This window comes from Bubalus bubalis, chromosome 18 (genome assembly GCF_019923935.1).
Source record: "Bubalus bubalis isolate 160015118507 breed Murrah chromosome 18, NDDB_SH_1, whole genome shotgun sequence".
Classification (NCBI taxonomy): domain Eukaryota; kingdom Metazoa; phylum Chordata; class Mammalia; order Artiodactyla; family Bovidae; genus Bubalus; species Bubalus bubalis.
Window position 1 is genome coordinate 51,514,698 of NC_059174.1, and position 20,933 is coordinate 51,535,630.

At 39.3% G+C, this 20,933-nt stretch overlaps 1 protein-coding gene across 9 annotated transcripts in view; it reads left to right on the forward strand.

The window, feature by feature from the left end:
- Positions 1-385: 385 nt before the first annotated feature.
- Positions 386-20,933, forward strand: part of ZNF283 (zinc finger protein 283) — a 44,963-nt gene continuing 24,415 nt past the window's right edge. For 3 of the 9 annotated variants that reach the window (XR_006640265.1, XR_006640266.1, XR_006545837.2), the window contains exons 1-3: positions 575-2,030; positions 2,673-2,760; positions 5,070-5,196. Coding sequence is in view for 6 of the 9 variants with exons in the window: in XM_025269259.3 (XP_025125044.3) it covers positions 2,017-2,030; positions 2,673-2,760; positions 5,070-5,196; positions 11,977-13,682 (1,935 nt within the window). In the remaining 3 variants the exon portion in view is untranslated. Of the gene's footprint in view, positions 2,031-2,445; positions 2,509-2,672; positions 2,761-5,069; positions 5,197-11,976; positions 16,544-20,933 lie in introns of those variants that run through there. The other 6 variants (XM_025269259.3, XM_025269258.3, XM_025269261.3 and 3 more) reach the window with 6 other exon arrangements.

Consider the following 20,933-nt stretch of genomic DNA (forward strand, 5'->3'; position numbering starts at 1 on the left):
CTGTCCCTTTTCATACTTTAATAAAACTCTGCTACACAAAAGCTCTTAAATGATCAAGCCCGGTCTCTGGTCCTGAAACTAAATCTTTTTCGGAGATCACAAATCCGACATCGTTCAAGGTAAGCTATCATAACCCCCATCTCCACCTGCCCTGGACTTGAGAATGTCTTCCTCGATCTTCGTTGACAACTTCTTAACTTTCCCTCAGCCACGCCAAAGACAACGAAGCCATTAGGTTCGGCCAATACTCTTCTCTCTCCGGCAAAGATCAGAAATTCAGATTGGCTTTAGAAAAGGCGCCCGTGACAGGCGGAGCCAAGTTGCATGCTGGGATGAAGGTCCAGGTTCCCATCTTCCGGGGGATTCGCTGTCCCCGGACTACATTTCCCAGAAGTCTTTCGGCACAAATCCTCTCCAGGCGGGGCGAGTTTGCGGAGAGCGCTTCGAAGCGCTGGGCTAGAGCCTCTGAGGATTTTCGGGCTCTTATTTCCCATGAACCTCTGGGCCTAAACTAACCTCAGTCTCTGGGTCTCTTTCCGGTGTCTTCGAGATTTTTGGACTCTGCGCGGTGAGTTGGACGCGTTGGAGAAAGTGGTCAGCCCCCAATCAGGGTGGGAGGGCTCAGCGGACTTCTCCAGCGCCCTGTCAGAAACGGCAGTGAGAGGGGGGAGGCGCTCGAGGTGAGAAGGCCCGGCGGCTGACAGGTTGTGTGGTGTCCGGAGCCTCAAGCCTGGTGTGTGAGCGAGAGTCTGAGAAAAATGGTGTGTGACAGACGGCGTGACAGAGCTAGAGTGTGTCTCCCTAACGGTGTGGGAGATTGGGACTGTGTGACAGAGTGACGAGGTGCGTGGTCTTGTGGGTACGTGTGGTTTGCTTTGGCGGACGCTCTAGGTTCCCTCAGTCGCTGCCTGAGTTAAGTGACCACAAGAAAAGGAGCCCTGTATTAAGCCCTAGAATGTGTGTTTCCGGCAAGAAGACACAGGTCGAGTCTTGAGATGAGAATTTTACAGTTTTACATCTGGAAGTCCCCTGGGAAGATGTGTACGATTCCTCTTTGCGGGGCCAGCTTCACGTGTCAGCACCGCTGCAACCAGACCTCTGTCCCCAGGAATTGCTCTCAGCTGAGTTGCAGCTTCCCCTTTAATTCCGTTTGTTTGTGTGTGGACGACGGCAGATGTGCCCCCGGAGAGTGTTTTGTTTGTTTTTAGTTAGGTCTATCTGTGTTCCAAGGAATTCTGGTGTCTCACGATTTCTTCTCATCCCTTCTCGCCGTCCCTACCGACCCCCTCACCCCCACCTCCTCCGCCACCCCCGGTGCTGCTGGGCTTCTGAGACGACCCTGAGACGTAGGAAATAACGGTTGCATATTTTTTGTTGCATACTTAGAAATCAAGGTTCAGATGAATTTGTCTTTCTTTTTTTAATTCATAGTTCCCTTTGTTTCTTATCTCTCTCTGCTTCTCTTTTTTAAGTCTTTATTGAATTTGTTACAACGTTGCTCCTGTTATATGTTTTGGGTTTTTTGGCCAGAGGGATCGAGCTCACACTCCCTGGATTGGAAGGCGAAGTCCTAACCATTGGACTGCCAGGGAAGTCCCACCTTTGTTTATAATTATGAGAATTTTTGTTTTCCTTGACGTTAAATATCTCCATTAGTAGTGTCTGTCCTGGGCCTTCTGGTGAATGACCCACCACGCTGATGCAGCCCTTTCCCCAGAGACCCCCTATTGTCCTTCTCCTCAGTCAGTAGCCATCTGTTCATATGGCAAATTGTTCAAATCCTCGGATGCATTGGAAGACATTTTTCAAGGATTATATCCAAATGTTTTAAATTGACCATTCAGTGAAGAATGAGAATGGTGTAGCCACACTGGTTAAGTATCTACTCTGTAGGAAATATTGTTGTGTTTATGTGTGTAGATTGCCCTGCTCTGACTTTGAAGGGAAAAAATAATTTGTGTTCATTCACAGGAGAATCTTGACAGTGAAAGTGTCTCACTGTGCTACAGCTACAAGATGTTGAGGAGCTGGTAGGTGTCATTTGTTTCAGACCCACTGATTTTCAGTGTTGGGCCTGTTGGTTCAGTTTTCTTCATGACTGAATTCCCTATCACTCAATTTTTTACATTTGGAAATATCTTTATTTTTCTAATTGGGCTTCCCTGGTAGCTCAGCTGGTAAAAATTCACCTGCAATTCAGGAGACCCCAGTTTGACTCCTGGGTCAGGAAACTTCCTGGAGAAGGGATAGGCTGCTCACTCCAGTATTCTTGGGCTTCTCTGGCGGCTCAAGATGGAAAAGAATCTGCCTGCAATGTGGGAGACCTGGGTTCAATCCCTGGGTTGGGAAGATCCCCTGGAGAATAGAACAGCTACACACTCCAGTATTTGTGCCTGAAGAATTCCACGGACAGAGGAGCCTGGCAGACTACAGTCCATGGGGTCGCAAAGAATTGGACACGACTGAGCAACTTTCACTTTTATTTTTCTGATTTCAGAGTTAACACAGGTTTGTTGCAAAACATTCACCAATCTGGGAAATGTATAGAAAAGGAAGTTAAAATTATATCCCATAATCATTCTTATTATTTTGATGTCTTTTTATTCAGTTGTTTAAGTTAGGACAGGCTCACTTCAGCACACCTGGACTAAAGCTTCTTTTTCCTTCTGCAGCTCTGGCTTTTCTGGACTCTGTGCTTCACCAATAGAGGAACTCTATGGAGCACTAATTAGTTCCTGGGATTCTAGAACCATGACTGACGTAAGTTGGTCTTTCTCCTTGACATGTTGTGATGTTTAGGTCATGTGGATCTTTTCCTGAATTACCCTAAAGCTTTCTACTTAATAGAACCCCCTCCTTGAACCTCCTTCTCAGTTCTTCCTGTTCCAGTAAAGGGTGATGCCAAATATCCCAGCGTCTGCCCTCTGTGCCATTTCCAATCAGCACCATCGTATTCATCAACCACTTAACTCAACATCTCCTGTGGCTCAGTCTTCCATCAAGAGCAGTGAAGGGATGGAGTCCTCTAAGGGAAATATTTGAGCATCTGTCCAAGAATAACACAAAGAAATATACTGAACAATCAGTTCGCTTTTATTTATATACTAGGAAAACCAGCAGTAGGTTGAGTTCATCATCTTTCAAAGGCATGAAGAGGATTCATATAAGAGGAGGAAAGAGGAGAGAATGAAGACTTCAGACCTGTGGAAAGCACCAGTTTTCCTTTTGCAAGCCAAGATGCTGATTAATTCATGTTCTATCTAGGAAAAAAAAAAGGATGAAGTTTCCTCAATAGTTTTCCTTTTTCAGGCTAATATGCAGCTATCAAAGAAGCGGGTCAGGGTGCTCTGCCCTTAGCCAGCTGAATGGTCACCCATGGGAAGAGTTTCAATTGTGTATTCTCTGGTAGAGCTTTGGTGTTTAACTGGCACAGATCCATATCAGGCTGTCTTAAGTCTTGCCTTTTGTTATTACTTCCATCTTCGTTCAGCCAGGGCTGCCCCGTTTCCCTTATTAGGGTTTCTCATTCCCATGACAAGTCTGTGGTGTAATGAGTTAGTGATGAGGGTTCCTTTGGATCACACAGGAAAACTTGGAACTTCTACACAGACCTGAGTTTTCCAGAAAGATAACATAGAATATAGGATTTCTTAGTTTCAGCTTCAGTTTGTATGAGATCACATGTTTTGTAAACTTTCAGGATTAGAGTGGGGAGTAAGTGGTTCTTTCCAGGGATTCCCTTATCAATAAACACCAGTGTCAAAGTCCATTTTGTTATTGACCAGGTTATGACATCTGTGTCATGTCTGATCTTCTATCCGTATCTTTCAACTCGAGAACAAGGAATGTGTTAAGCGATGGATGGTTGATGGTACCACATAAGAAGAGGATCCAGATTCTTAAATACTGGATGATAACAGACTCCTGGAATTAAGAAAATCTTTAAAAGTTTTGTTCACCCTAAATGTATAATAGTTATTAATCTTGTACATTCATATGATGAACTGAGTTGCATCTGATAAAAATGTTTTATGTATTAAATTCATCACAATAAGAAAAAAATGCTAACCACAGGGAACTATACTCAGTATTTTATAATTACCTATAAAGGAAAAGAATCTGAAATCCGTGTGCTATATACCTGAAACTGCTGCTGTTGCTGCTGTCACTTCAGTTGTGTCCGACTCTGTGTGACCCCATAGACGGCAGCCCACCAGGCTCCCCCGTCCCTGGGATTCTCCAGGCAAGAACACTGGAGTGGGTTGCCATTTCCTTCTCCAATGCATGGAAGTGAAAAGTGAAAGTGAAGTCGCTCAGTCGTGTCTGACTCTTGGCGACCCCATGGACTGCAGCCTACCAGGCTCCTCCATCCATGGGATTTTCCAGGCAAGAGTACTGGAGTGGGGTGCCATTGCCTTCTCCAATACCTGAAACTAGCACAATATTATAAATCAACTATACTTCAGTAAAAAATTAATATAAGTTATAAGAAGAAAAAGGAAAATGCCTATGATATAGTCTAACAGAATGATTCACTTGAGGTTTAATGGTAATCTTTAATTTAATGGAAATCATTTTTCTAAAATAAGAGATTTTATAGTACATTTGGGAAAAGTGAGGTTTTTTTCATATTTTTTTAAAGGGACAAGATGGTGTAGCAATTCCTATATATAAAGAATTTATGAAGTGGGCACACAGCAGGTTGTATGTATGTATACACACCCATAAACATCCCTGTCCCTTCCCCCAACACACTTTTTATTTAATAGAGGAGAAACTAGGATTATTTTATGCATATCAGACAGATCTGGGCAGCTGAGTTATCTCACAGTATACAGGAAGTTCTTTCTGCGATAACAGGTTTCTTCTTGAACGTGTAGACACTCTGCTTTAATCATACTAATTTCCTTACTTTTTCCTACCCATCTGTTTCACAGGCTTTCAGCTGACTTGGTTGCTATATTTTTCTCTTCTTATAGGTTATCCTTCATACTTCTCTCTTTTTCCTCTTGGAAATATTTTTTAAATTTCTTTAATTTCACAAGTAATGAGTGGGTTTTTGGTTTTAGGGCGTGGTGACATTCAGGGATGTGGCCATTGACTTCTCTCAGGAGGAGTGGGAATTTCTGAACCCTGCTCAGAGGGACTTGTATGTGGATGTGATGTTGGAGAACTACAGCAATTTGGTCTCACTGGGTAAGGTCATATGCCTGAAATAATTTACTTTTCTATCTGCAACATCAGCTTTCTCCACAGGGAATTACAGGGCTCTTTTTGAAGAAATCAGGTGAATTTCTCCTTCATGTTCTCAAAATAATGCTTTGGTATTCATTGGCTTAGAAATGGGTTCATTGAGCACCTTGATCATCCCATCCCTCAGGGAGCTTCAGCCCTCCTCTGGCCTTTTCTGCAGTGGCGTCTCTTCAATGACCAAGGAGCTGGGTTTGTATTATGGGGCATATGTTTATTTCATAACTACTGTCAGAGAAACCACATTTCATACTGTGTTTAACATCAGCATTTCTACAGGTGATCTCTGTCCTTGCTAGTCATAGTGTGGTTCTTTTGTGTGAGGGACCATAGAAAGGCCAGAATAGAGTTAGTGAAAGAGAGAGTACCCAGAAGTGAGTGAGGGAGACAGGAAGAGCCCAGGTGACAGGCTGTGGTGTTGGTTTCGGGGAATAATGTGGATTGTTCTCTCAGTGATTAGAAGCCATGATTTGGTTTACATGGGGTTTTAACTTTTTTATTTTTAAGTGTTACACAAACACCTATCATCAGCTTCTTCCAGGGTTTGTTAGAAGTTGCAGCTTGTCAGGTCCTGCTCCAGCATCTGTATTTACTTATGGTCCCTGGTGATTTTTATTCACCTTAAAGAATTGCTCCCCTTTGTTATATTCTGACCCACATATGGGAAGTACAGCTAGAAACAAAATCCTGATACACTGTGGCTCTCAGAAGAACCTCTCTACTTTAATAGAGTGGTGGATTGAATGAACAGAAATTCATTGCATGCTAAGTGAACATGTTCCTTTACTTCCAACATATTTGAAGTTGAAAATTACAATCTAAACTTTGCACTTGACAAAGTTAAATCCTACACTGAGTTAAATCCTAGAAATGTCTCACAAAACTTGTTTTCACCTTAGCAAAATAACAACAGTAACAATAATAACATTAATAGTTAACATTATGCTTACTAAAAACCAGGCCCTGTACTAAGCAGAGCAAATACATGAATGTTTTTAACTTTTACAACATCCCCATGAGGTAAGTACTATTTTTAACCCTTTTTATAGATGAGATTACTGAGGCACATACACAGTTTAAATGATCTCCCAAGGTCACACAGCTGGTGGGGACACAGTGGCAACAGTTGAACCTAAGAAGTCTGGCTCTAGAATCTGTGTTTTAAAATCACCATTATGTGTTCTGTTTGCTCAAAAGAGGTAGAACCTGAATGAGCCTAAAACAAGGTCATTTTTCTACTTTATATGATCTCATGTTCTTCATTCCCACTATTTCGCTCTTCTCTGGAGTCTTTGTCAATATTATTTTTACCTTTATTGCAAATTTAACCAAATGTTTTGCACTTATAATTAAAAAAACAAAAAACAAATCTCTGCACCATTTGAGATTTCTTTTCCTGCAAGCAGACACTCCATTTCTAAGCCAGATATAGCAGCATTATTGGAGCAAGGAGAAGAGCCCTGGATAATTGGGGATGTGAGGAGGTGCAAGAAGTTAGATCCCAGGAAGGCAAAGGCAGGAGGGAGCTATCAGCCCAGGGAACAACCTCACAGGTCACACAGGAGGAGAAAGGGAACAGCTGGGATGGTGTTTGGAAGTTCCTTATGAAGGACCAAGGCCTGTGGAGTGAAGGCCTGACACCTGGGAGAAGATAGAGATCTCAGTTTGAGCTACCGGAGAAACTTCATCATGATCTCATTTCTGAGACTCCTTGTTTCTCTTCTTCTATTTCCCTCCCATTTCAGTGAGGAATTCTTTTTTGTTCTCATTGGAACTATTTTACTTATATGTTGGATATAGCTATTTTCCAGCTGTTTTGCATTTGTGTATGTGAATGAATATACATACTCGTTCATCAATTCACCACATATTTGGAGTTCCTACTCCTAGCCAGGCTGCATAGTGGGCACTATTAATACCATCAGGAACAAGATTGATAACTTGCTCATTCTTGTGTACTTTGTGTCATTGGGGAGAAACATAAATAAGTAAATAAATAGATAAATAGTATCATGTAATGAAACATGTTCATGAGAGGCAGGCAGCATAAGAGAACAGAAAATGATGGGAACTGATACAGCTAATTCAGATAAGGGGGTCAGGGAAAGCTTTTTTGAATAGAAATGTGAGGTCTAGAATCAGGTTATATGAATACCTGTGAACTGAAGGGCAAAGGCCCTGAAGGTGGTAAGGAACTTTATTGGAAGAACTCTAAGAAGGGTAGAGTTAGTAAAGGAGTGTGTGCTGGTCCTGGAGATAAGCACGGGTTAGATAATATACAGTTGTGTTGTTGTTTTCATAGGAATTTGGATTGTTTAGTTTCAGTCTGAAACCATTCATCTTTTCTTGATTTATATTCCTTATTTCTTGAATAAAAATTTACAATATTATGTTTCAAGTATATAGCAAAGTGATTCAGTTATACATATATATGTGTGTGTATATATATATATTTCAGATTGTATTCCACTATAGGTTATTACAAGATATTGACTATAGTTCCCTGTGCTATACAGTAAATGCTTATTGTTTTTCTATTCTGTGTATAGTAGTTTTGTTAATCCCATACTCTTAATTTCTTCCTCCCCAGACTTTCCCCTTTGGTAACCATAAGTTTCTTTTCTATGTCTCTGAGTCTGTTTCTGTTTTGTATATAGATTCATTTGTATTATTTCTTAGATTCCACATATAAGTGATGTCATATAATATTTGTCTTCCTCTGCTTGACTTACTTCACTTAGTATGATATTCTCTAGCACCATCCATGTTGCTGGAAATGGCAATATTTCATTCCTTTTTATGGCTAAGTAATATTCCATTGTGTGTATATATATCATATTCTCTTAAACCAGTTGTCTATTGATGGGCATTTGGGTTGTTTCCATGTCTTGGCTATTATAAATAATGCTGCTATGAACATGGGGTGCATGTATCTTTTTGAATTAGAGTTTTTGTCTTTTCAAGATATATGCCCAGGAGTGGGATTACTGAATAATAATAATTGCTCTATTTTTATTTTTTTAAGGAACCTCTGTTTTTGTTCTCCATAGTGACTGTACCATTTTACATTCCCACCAACAGTGTATGAGGGTTCCCTTTTCTCCACCCTGTCTCCAGCATTTATTACTTATAGACTTTTATGGTGGCCATTCTGACTGGTATGAAGGGGTGCCTCAGTGCAGTTTTGTTGTGCATTTCTATAGTAATTAGTGATGTAGAGCATTTTTTTATGTCCCTGTTGGCTATCTGTATGTGTTCTTTGGAGAAATGTCTATGTAGGTCTTGTGCCCGTTTTTTGATTGGGTTGTTTGTCTTTATTGATATTGAGTTGTATGAGCTGTTTGTATATTTTGGAAATTAACCCCTTTAATGAGACTTTTATGAGGAGGAACTTTGAGGCTATTAAATGTTGTATTCCTCTTCAAACTTTCAGTTTATTCATATGTTGGATTTCTAGTCAGTAGGTTGTAATTTGTTCTTCCCATTATTTATTTTGAAGCTCAAAATATATGAGCTGGTTCCAGAGGTGATCCATGGGAACCCTTTAAATAGTAGCTTCTGTGTCCTTTGGCATGTCTCCATCACACTTAGAGCACCTCCTTATTTTCTGACATAACTCCATGTTCCAGCCCTAAAGTCAGCCTTTTCTTCAAGGTGCCCTGGTTCCTTTTAGTTGAGTATGGTATTTAGAAGCCAGAATCTGAGTGCTAGATTTGCTCATTGCTGCTGGGGAATGGCTGTCCCTAGGCCCTCTCAGTGAACAGAGTAGGAAGAGAATATGTTTATATGCACGCATGCATATATGTACACACATTTACATCTATCCCATGAGTTCACATAGATGTCTCCAGTTCCTTTTCAACACTACAGGTTTCATTTAGTTTATTCACCTTCCATATTTCTAACTCCCTTTTCTGACAATGAAAAACATGGGTTCCATTATTCTTAATCTATTTATAGTTGACCCTTGAACAACATGGGTTTGAACCATGAAGGTCCACTTATATGCAGATTTTTGTCAAGAAATATACAGTAGACTCTCCGTTTCCACAGGTTCTACATCCATGGAAAAGGAGGGCCAACTATGGGACTTTGCATCCTTGGGTACCTGAGGTGGGTTCTGGAACCAGTCCCCCAAGATACCACCAAGGGATGACTGTATTTATTGATCAAACTCTCTGTGACTAACCAGTCTTCTGTTACCACTGCCACCACCACCTTGATCATGTGATTGCCTTTCTTATCCCACTTGGACTGTGACAACCCATGCCAAGTCACTCAGCACATGAACACGTGTCCTTACCTTGCTTGCATTCTGACTCCTGACATGAGAAAATCCTTTTACACTGTGACCGTCCTCGTGCCGGCTGACCTTCAGGTCCTGCTCTGGGCCTCATTTTATTAAAAACCGATCCTTGAGGATGCATTTTGAAAATATTCTGTGTGATGAGATGGAAAGTCTTCATTAAGCTCTTCTGCTGTATACTGAAGTATAGTGGTTACCTTGCAGGAAACTGCCTGTGTCATTGTTTGAATTATGAGTTAAACTAGCTGCTTTTTTCATGGAACACCCCCCCTTTTTTTTTCCTTGAAAGAATGACTGACAGGCACACTATGGTTGAAGGCTTGAATAGTTGGAAAACATTTTCTTCTTAATGAGCATGTCACTTTAAGAACAACTAAGAGTATTTATTGCCAATGATAAAATTTAAACTTTCAAGTAAAAATTAGAATTGTGTGAAGCTTATATCCATTATTTTGAGCTTTACAGCTTCCCAGTAACTATTTTTCTGATGAGGTAGATATATTTTTAACTTATGGTTTTCTTCGATATTATGTAATGAAATATGTCAGCATTTCAAATATCTGCAGAATTCAGTGAACCAGTATTTTTCAAATGACCAGTGCATGATATTACAGAATTATGCATGGATAAAAGAAAATCATCTAAAGTGCAATGGATTCTGTAACATAATATGAAAATTTCATGGGTGTGGTTGCATACTCTACCTTGGAACTAACCTTTTAAGAAACCATCACTTCTCATGTTTTACTATATCAAAGAATAGCATCCACTATTACCTAAACAAGCTCATAGAATATTCTGCTATTTTATAATTATATATCTGTTAGAGGCTGGATTTTCTTCATATGCTGTTTTCTTCAGTGCTGTTTCTTCAACCAAAATAGCATTGCCACAGTTTGAATGCAAAAGAATCCAGTTGTCCTCTGTTAAGCCAGATATTAAAGAGACTTACAACATATTTTAAGAAGTTATTCATTAATTTTTTGTTTTGGAATTTTTCTTCCAAATATGGTTACTTTTCATAAAATGTGTTATTTAACATTAATGATTTATCATTTTTAAATAAATTAATAACTTTTAATTTCTCAGTTTTAATTTCTAATATGGTTAATTTCAAAAGATATAACCTATATAAACAAAAGCTCTTTTGGGTCCTCAATGCTTTTTTTTTTTTTGAACATCTAAAAAGAAGTTAAACTTCTGTTCATTTACTATCACTGTTGAGCCTTAAACAAAAACATTCAAATACCAAGTAATTATAATGGAAGCTCAATTCTTATTTGTTGAACTACTTATTGAGGCTAAGTTGTACATAAGTGCACTCCTTTTAGTTTACATTTGGTCATCTCAAAGTAATTGTAATATTAGGTTGGTCAGTTTAAATACTGGCTTCCTTTTGGATATACACACAGTCTTCACATCCAAATGTTATTGTATACAAAACAACAAGAAATTATTAAATAAAATAGCAATAGTCAGTGCAGTTTAGGCCTGTGCCCAGTTATTGTTGATTAAAATTGCCTCCCACAATCATTTCCACTGTACTCATCCAACATTTATTAGCTTACCAAGGTATTATACAATCACCAATAGGCAAAAACACTAGATTTGTATACTTTGTATTTCAGATATACTTACACATGCACAAGCAAGGGATTCACCAATATTGAAGAGTATGAGTCTACTGAGACCAAAAAATTTGAAAACTATTGCTCCAGGGTATGGTTCTTACTTTCAATATATGGTCTTTGAGAGACCTCAAAGTAGATGCTTGGGAGTGTTCATTGAGGTCTATCCATTTGAACTGGGTTGACTTCCAGTGTGCAACTTCTAGAATCTCTGATTGTAGTCAATACCCCAGGCACCTTGTGAATGCATATTTGGTTACAGATCCAAGGAAGAACCCCTGCATAGGTTCCTGGGGCTCCTTTGCATGGCTTCTCCTTTGATAAACCTTGAATCACAAATTCCACTCACCTTAGCAGCCCTGAATTCAGATCCTAGTATCCTTTGCCCAGTGACTTGATTGGTGGAAGGGCACATTTTAGTTTAAGAGACTGTTTACAAAGGAAGATGATGAGGAACTTGTTAAAATGACCTTCGTGGAATCCTCCAGAAAACTGTCAAATCAGAACATGATGATGACAGAAAACAAAATTCTGTAAAGCAATTATCCTTTAATAAAAAATAAATTAAAAAAAAGGCCAAAAAAAAAAAAGAACAATGAGATCACAAGAGCTGAAAAATCACAACTGAATTTGTTTTTGGACAGGAGAGAGGCTTGTGTTTAGGAATTTACTAAGTCTCCTGATTCAGTTCACTTATGAGTATTATTTTCAATTTGTCTTTACCTCTAGTATAAAGGACTTTTTTTTCTGGTTAAGGGAATAAAATGTTGTGGTTTTCTTGTTTTCTTTCAGATTTGGAGTCGACATATGAGACAAAAAATACATTTTCAAAAAAGGACATTTTTGAAATAAATTTTTCCCAGTGGAAGATAAAGGAAAGAAGTAAAACCATTGAGCTCGAGGCATCCATTTTCAAAAATAACTGGAAGTGTAAGAGCAGATTCAAGGGGCTCCAGGGACACCAAGAGAGATTGTTCAGTCAAGTGATAATCAGCTATGAAAAAATGCCCACTTACAAAAAGCATGAATCTCTTATTGCACATCAAAGAACTCCTAATCAAGAAAAACCTTACATTTGTAAGGAATGTGGGAAGGCCTACAAACATGGCTCAAAACTTGTTCAACATGAGAGAATTCATATGGCTAAAAAACATTTTGAATGTAAAGAATGTGGGAAGGACTTTTTAAGTGCCTATCAACTCACTGTGCATCAGAGATTTCATACTGGTGAGAAACCTTATGAATGTAAGGAATGTGGGAAGACCTTTAGTTGGGGATCAAGCCTTGTTAAACATGAGAGAATTCATACTGGTGAGAAACCCTATGAATGTAAAGAATGTGGGAAGGCCTTTAGTCGTGGCTATCACCTTACTCAACATCAGAAAATTCATATTGGTGTGAAATCTTATGAATGTAAAGAATGTGGGAAGGCCTTTTTTTGGGGCTCAAGCCTTGCTAAACATGAGATAATTCATACAGGTGAGAAACCTTATAAATGTAAAGAATGTGGGAAGGCCTTCAGTCGTGGCTATCAACTTACTCAGCATCATAAAATCCATACTGGTAAGAAACCTTATGTATGTAAAATTTGTGGAAGGGGTTTTTGTTGGGGCTATCAACTTACTCGACATCAGATATTTCATACTGGCAAGAAACCCTACGAATGTAAGGTATGTGGGAAGACCTTTAATTGTGGCTCTAGTCTGGTTCAACATGAGAGAATCCACACTGGTGAGAAACCCTATGAATGTAAAGAATGTGGAAAGGCCTTTAGTCGTGGCTATCACCTTACTCAACATCAGAAAATCCATACTGGTGAAAAACCTTTTGAATGTAAGGAATGTGGGAAGGCTTTCAGTTGGGGTTCAAGCCTCATTAAACACGAGAGAGTTCATTCTGGTGAGAAATCTTATGAATGTAAAGAATGTGGAAAAACCTTTGGTAGTGGCTATCAACTTACTCGACATCAGATATTTCATACTGGTGAGAAACCCTATAAATGTAAGGCATGTGGGAAGGCCTTTAATTGTGGCTCAAGTCTGGTTCAACATGAGAGAATCCATACTGGTGAGAAACCCTATGAATGTAAAGAATGTGGAAAGACCTTTAGTCGTGGCTATCACCTTACTCAACATCAGAAAATCCATACTGGTGAGAAACCTTTTAAATGTAAGGAATGTGGGAAGGCCTTTAGTTGGGGTTCAAGCCTTGTTAAACATGAGAGAGTTCATACTGGTGAGAAATACTATGAATGTAGAGACTGTGGGAAGGTCTTCAATAGTGACTATCAACTTAGTGTTCATCAGAGATTTCATACTGGTGAGAAACCTTATCAATGTAAGGAATTTGGGAAGACCTTTACTTGTGGCATAAGCCATGTTCAACATGAAAGAATTAGTAATAATGATAAACCCTACAAATACAAAGAGTATGGGAAACCTTTATATGGACAGCCTATTCAAATGGGGCAGTTGATGCTGGTGAAACTTTATGACTGAAGAAATGTGAAAGAATGTGTTTGTGTATGTGTATAGACAACTTACTTAATGTGAGAAGTCTTACTCTTGAGAAACCTTTTGAATGTAGGGAATGTGAAAAACCCTAAACTGTATGGATAACTGATATCAGAAAATTCATATTAGTGAGGAATATTTTGAAAATGAGGACTATGAAAAGGCCTTTCGACTTCTGTATGATCTTGAACATCTATAATGATGTGAAGCCATTTAAATGTAGGAAATGTGTAAAGATCTTTAATTCATAATACAAAGTCTCATAAGCATTGGAAAAATTATGCTTGTCAGAAACTGTTAAAGGGATTTGGGAAGATTTTAAATTTAGTTTGGTTCTTGCATATCAGAGAATTCATACTGCTGTGAAATCCTGTGAATTTAAGGAGTATGGGAAGACTTGTAATCATGGTAAACATCTTAAAATACATCAGGGAATTCATCCTAATGAGAAGCCATTTGACTTAGAATTGTAGGAAGGCCTTTAGACAAGTGCTACTCCAGCTATTGTCCAGAGACGTTCTGCCAGTCTATAAAATGATTGCCTGTCAATCATGAGATAAATGCAGAAAGTGAGAGTAAATGTTTGGAAACTTTCATAGAAATTTGATATTGCCATAACATTATATTTTACAAAAGTATCAGTCAATGAATGATTGGAAATTAAAAATGAAAAGTTTGTCCTTCCCTCTATAAGTTGAGAGATAACATTCATACTTTAAAACAGGAGACAAGTTACAAAGTAACTTAATTAGAATAAGAAATTCTTCACTTGTCGGACAATGATTAGAGTAGCAGAATACTTAATACTTCATAAGATATGTATGATGTATACTTCATCAGACTTTGGTAAATCTGAATAAGGAAAAGTCAAGAAAGTTGGCAACATTGTAGAATCATTAATAAGAAAAGATATAATTAGAGATATGGAGTTTTTCTTTTTTTATTTAAGGCAACACAATCTATTTAAACATATTTGGATCAATAAGCAAAGGAAAAGACTGAAAAAAATTGCTCCAAGATCTCTTTTTTTAGAAACAATAGTTGGAAATTGTCATCTTCTTAGGTATCAATTTCAAGAGGAAAAAAATTTTTTTTTACTATCTCATCTGGATAACATATATATCTAGTAACAAAACTAAATGGAGATAGCCTCTAAAAAGCAAAAGCTAGATTAATTGAATTTCCGTGCATGCCTGTTCAGTTGCTTCAGTCATGTCTGACTCTTTGTGAACTCATGGCTGTAGCCCGACAGGCTCCTCTGTCCATGGAGATTCTCCAGGCAAGAATACTGGAATGGGTTGCCATGCCCTCCTCCAGGGGAACTTCCTGACCCAGGTAAATGCAAAATTTTTAATTAAAATACCAGTAAGCAGAATCCAGATGTAAGATTGCACAATAGAAAATAATTTTTATGGAATATCCAAGCCCCAAATTTTCTGGTTTAAATGGAAATATAGGCTAAATGACCAAAAAAAAAAAAAAAAAAAATCAGTATAAGTTTAATTCATTCTGATAGTTCATCTTAGATTTGTGTGACTTTTAGAGTAGGAAATTACACGCAATGACTTAATTCTAAGAAGAATTTAATATTTGTAAATCAGAATGCATCTCAAAATTGGTGACTTTTCATTTTCATCTGGGTGGCTGTTATGATTTAGTGCCGACATGAAAGTATATTAGTTATGATGAAATAAAAGAATGTTTATATACTCAGAATTTGACCTTTTAAAAATGACTGATTTCCAAAAAATCAGTTACATAAGAACTGGACTGACAAATGTCTGTGGTTCATCTTGGTCATTGTTTTAATCTGCACCTCACTTCTATGTCCATTTTTGCCGAGAGGCCATCCATGGTATCTCTCTTCAGTCGTTTATGGTCTAGTGGTTGACAGCATTATTCTGCATAATTGTAATAATCAAATGTAACACAAAGCAGAATACTTTGAGTGTTTTAATAGAATATATCATCACCAGTTAGTATTTTACTCCTCCTGGGTACCATATTTACATGTTAACTAGGCGATATGGCGATAGCACCTTATCCTACCATTTCTGAAATTGTAGGTCTCAGAAGGCACCAGTGCTTAATAGTACTTGAGGAACAAAGGAAATTAATTCTCTGATTAAAGAAGCTTATGAAGCAGCATCTTCTAAAATACCCTCTTAAAAAAAAATAATAAAATAAAATACCCTCTTAAGGAACTACCTAAAGTACCTTATCAGCTTATCAAAAGACTAAAGAGTAGTGAAGAAAATTGTTCAACTGTGTTTAAGTTGGTGTATCTCAAACTCCACTATGGAAATACCAATTCTCATGACTTATATAACATCTTGAGAGTGTGAAACTGCATTGGGAGGTGCAACCATAACTAAAAGAGACGATAAAGTTGGAAATTTCAGTCACCAAGTCTGATTGTTTAGCTATGACAGGATGACAGTATCGTATTCTCAGTTGCCTTCTAATGTTTTCTCTTATGAGTAAATATCTTTGTTGTGTCTAAGTAGGCATGGCTCCTGAGTTTTATCAAATGCCATTTTATCATCTCTTCCTGCAGTTGTATTTAATTTGTTACACTGTGATAATTATTTATACTGACAGACTCTTTGACTTCTTCCTGTTTCGGGTATACTCAGGTTAGCCATTGGTGTGCGTTTGTGTGTGTTTTGGATGCACTACTTGATTTCACTTTCTACTATTTTATTTAGAATTTTTACATCTTGTGAGTGAGACTATATGATGATTTTCTTTTAGAACATTGTTTTTGTATTGCGATTACCTCTTCTTTGAAATTGCATGACTGTATTGGATTGTTTTGTTTTGAATTGGAGGTCCTTAATCATTTTTCTGACTCTTTGCAACCCCATGGACTGTAGTCCACCAGGCTCCTCCATCCATGGGATTCTCCAGGCACGAATACTGGAGTGGGTTGCCATTTCCTTCTCCAGGGGATCTTCCCAACCCAGGGATCGAACCCAGGTTTCCCACATTGCGGGCAGACGCTTTAACCTCTGAGCCATCAGGGAAATCACTGCAGATGGTGACTGCAGCCATGAAATTAAAAGACGCTTACTCCTTGGAAGGAAAGTTATGACCAACCTAGATAGCATATTCAAAAGCAGAGACATTACTTTGCCAACAAAGGTCCATCTAGTCAAGGCTATGGTTTTTCCAGTGGTAATGTATGGATGTGAGAGTTGGACTGTGAAGAAAGCTGAGTGCCGAAGAATTGATGCTTTTGAACTGTGGTGTTGGAGAAGACTCTTGAGAGTCCCTTGGACTGCAAGGAGATCCAACCAATCCATTCTGAAGGAGATCAGCCATGGGATTTCTTTGGAAGGAATGATGCTGAAGCTGAAACTCCAGTACTTTGGCCACCTCATGCGAAGAGTTGACTCATTGGAAAAAACTCTGATGCTGGGAGGGATTGGGGGCAGGAGGAGAAGGGGACGGCAGAGGATGAGATGGCTCGATGGCATCACTGACTCGATGGACATGAGTCTGAGTGAACTCTGGGAGTTGGTGATGGACAGGGAGGCCTGGCATGCTGTGATTCATGGGGTCGCAAAGAGTCGGACACGACTGAGCCACTGAACTGAACTGAAATGAACTGAATCATTTTTCTAGTTTAATCTGTTGATTTTCTTGTCTTTGAATTTGCACTTAGGACACAACAATTTCACGGAATATCCAGCACAGTTCCTTTAAGGAATCTTCATAGAACCAGCCAAGATCCACATAAAAAGATCATTCCAACATAGTCCCTAATTGAAAATCTTCCAGTATGTGTTCTGGAAGATACTGTGTTGGGAAGTCAGAGTGCCTTATAGGACTGTTATAATTAGCCATGTCTTTCAGAGTATACTGGAGAAGGTGATGGCACCCCACTCCAGTACTCTTGCCTGGAAAATCCCATGGACAGAGGAGCCTGGTAGGCTGCAGTCCATGGGGTCGTGAAGAGTCGGACAGGACTGAGCGACTTCACTTTCAGAGTATACACATTTCTTTCTGTGTATACTGGGAGGTAGAATTGCTTGAATTTGTTGATGGGTATGCCCATGTTCAGCTTTAATAAGTTTAGTTCTCCTACATATTAATAGATTTCCAAATATACCAGCTGGCACTCCCAACAGCAGTGTGTGTTCATATCCTTGACAATATGTGGCATCATCAGTTTAAAAATATATGTACATATTTTGCTACTGTGGTAGGTATACAGTGGTACCTGATTGTAATGATTGTGGTTCACATTTCCAGTTTTCTGATTGTCTGTTGGCTATTTGAATTTTTCAGTATCTCTTCACTCCTTGCTCATACATCATTGGATGCATTAGGTGTGTACAGTTTCACAAAGTATCTGCACAATTTCTAGGACAGGATTTAACACCTAAGCCATCATCTGTGCATTTATCCTCCACTAGACAGGGAGCTGGTTGATGGCTATGATGGAATCAGCTTTGTCTTTGCATCTCCAGCTCACAGTGTGATCCATGAGTTTTAGTTGTTTAACACAGTTAGGATACACTCATCAGAAATTAAAAGAACCAAAATGACTGAAGCAACGAGGAAGTATATTGAGTCATATAATATGATCCATTCTGGGCTGGTTGCCCTTTGTGCCTGACATGAGAGATACTGTGATCTCCACCACCATCACATCACTTCTCTCCTATATTGAGTTTCTAGTTCTCTGCTCGCTCCCCAGGTGGAAAACCTCCAGTTGCTTTCTTAGAAGGGGGTGATTTTAAAATAACTCACATAGTTAAAAAGATTATTCTCCCCTTCTGTTTCTGATGTCTCATTTTGGCCAGCAGATTCTTGAGCATGTTCTTTTCACGGTCCATGGCAGAAGCACAAAATGCTGAGCCAAAGCATCTTTAAAGTCTATACACCCATCCTGATCAGCTCACATTCTGTTGATTAGACAAGTCAAGTGGACAAGCCCAACATTAACAGAGGCAGGGGTGAGCCATGCCAAGGGCAGATGGTAAAGGAAGAATTGTGGGAAAACAGTATAAGCTACCAGGCTCATAACAACATAGGTCAGTCGGTTCAGTCGCTCAGTTGTGTCCGACTCTGCGACCCCATGAATCACAGCACGCCAGGCCTCCCTGTCCATCACCAACTCCTGGAGTTCACTCAAACTCATGTGCATCGAGTCGGTGATGCCATCCAGCCATCTCACCCTCTATCGTCCCCTTCTCCTCCTGCCCCCAATCCTTCCCAGCATCAGGGTCTTTTCCAATGAGTCAACTCTTCACATGAGGTTGCCAAAGTATTGGAGTTTCAGCCTCAGCATCAGTCCTTCCAATGAACACCCAGGACTGATCTCCTTTAGGATGGACTGACTGGATCTCCTTGCAGTCCCAGAGACTCTGAAGAGTCTTCTCCAACACCATAGTTCAAAAGCATCAATTCTTCAATGCTCAGCTTTCTTCACAGTCCAACTCTCACATCCATACATGACCACTGGAAAAACCATAGCCTTGACTAGACAGACCTTTGTTGGCAAAGTAATATCTCTGCTTCTTAATATGCTATCTAGGTTGGTCATAACTTTCCTTCTAAGGAGTAAGCGTCTTTTAATTTCATGGCTGCAGTCACCATCTGCAGTGATTTTTGGAGCCCAAAAAATAAAGTCTGACACTGTTTCTACTGTTTCCCCATCTATTTCCCATGAAGTGATGGGACCAGATACCATGATCTTCGTTTTCTGAATGTTGAGCTTTAAGCCAACTTTTTCAGTCTCCTCTTTCACTTTCATCAAGAGGCTTTTGAGTTCCTCTTCACTTTCTACCATAAGGGTGGTGTCATCTGCATATCTGAGGTTATTGATATTTCTCCCAGCAATCTTGATTCCAGCTTGTGCTTCTTCCAGCCAGCGTTTCTCATGATGTACTCTGCATATAAGTTAAATAAGCAACAACATAGGTGGCTTCCCTATATTGCCTTATGGGGGTAGCTGAGCAATAGTTAATCATTTCAAAGATAATATATCTCCATGATGTCAGCCAATAGAAAAATATAAACCTTTCCTATAACCATGCTAATAGTTGCCATATGAATTTATAAATTTACATCTATTTCTTTTAAAAATAGTAAATTATCATGTATTAATAAGGTTTAAATTGAGTCTTCCTTGGCTCAGTGGTAAAGAATCTGCCTGCCAATGCAAGAGACGTGGTTTCAGTCCCTGGGTTGGGAAGGCCCCCTGGAGAAGGGAATGGCTACCCACTCCAGTATTCTTGCCTGGGAAATCCCATGGACAGAGGAGCATGGCAGGCTACAGCCCATGGGGTTGCAAAAGAGTTAGACACAACTTAGTGACTAAACAACAAATTGAGTCTTATGATGACTTGTGGCAGAACGATTGTCACTAATATGTCTGCTTATGAATCAGTTCAGTTCAGTCATTCAGTCATGTCCAACTCTTTGTGACCCCATGGGCTGCAGCACACAGTCCATGAATAGTTATGAATAGTTGTGGAGAAAATTACAAGAAAAAGGGAGAAAATGTGTCAGAATTCTGTATGTTAAGATGCTTTGTAATACCCAAAGTTAAAGAAATTTCTCCTTCATACAGACTTCCTGAAAATGTGACCCCCACCATGTGAGCACAATTTGACAAAGAAATAAAAGGTATGGGCAGATAAACAGGTGTTCTTACTTTGTGGGGTTGTCTCACAACATGGAACTCCTCCATATGAGTATTATTTGGACCTTAGTGCTGGACTGGGAGGTGCTCTAACAAAAGGCTGTGCAGGGTCCCACTGACAGCCTTTTATAAGATGGAGGCTATTGGAAGAGGTCATCAAAAGGAGGTGACCACTGGTTGACCGTAAAGCTGGACCTTGGCAATTGGAGACTCCTCCCTACTCCCTTCCTTGGAATGTGCAGTCTTCCCAATGTTCTCACACTAGGAGCCATTTCAAGGATGCAGCCTTGAGATGCTACTGTGTTGTGGAGACCATCTGGACAGTAAGTGTGACTGAACTCAGTTAAGGCTTCTCTGTAGACAGCTTGCAGCTGCCCAAGATAAGCCTCCTACATAAGTTCCCTTGCTTATTTACACTGCCACCTACCAAGATGGAGCTGTCTGCCTATTCTGTTGCCCTCCATATACATGGGTCAGTTTTGAATTTCACCTGGAAACTCCTGTTGCAAACCAACACTAAGGGAAAGTGCTTGGAGATTTTGAAAGGAACTGGAAGATCAGAGGTGCGGAGCATCACCCCT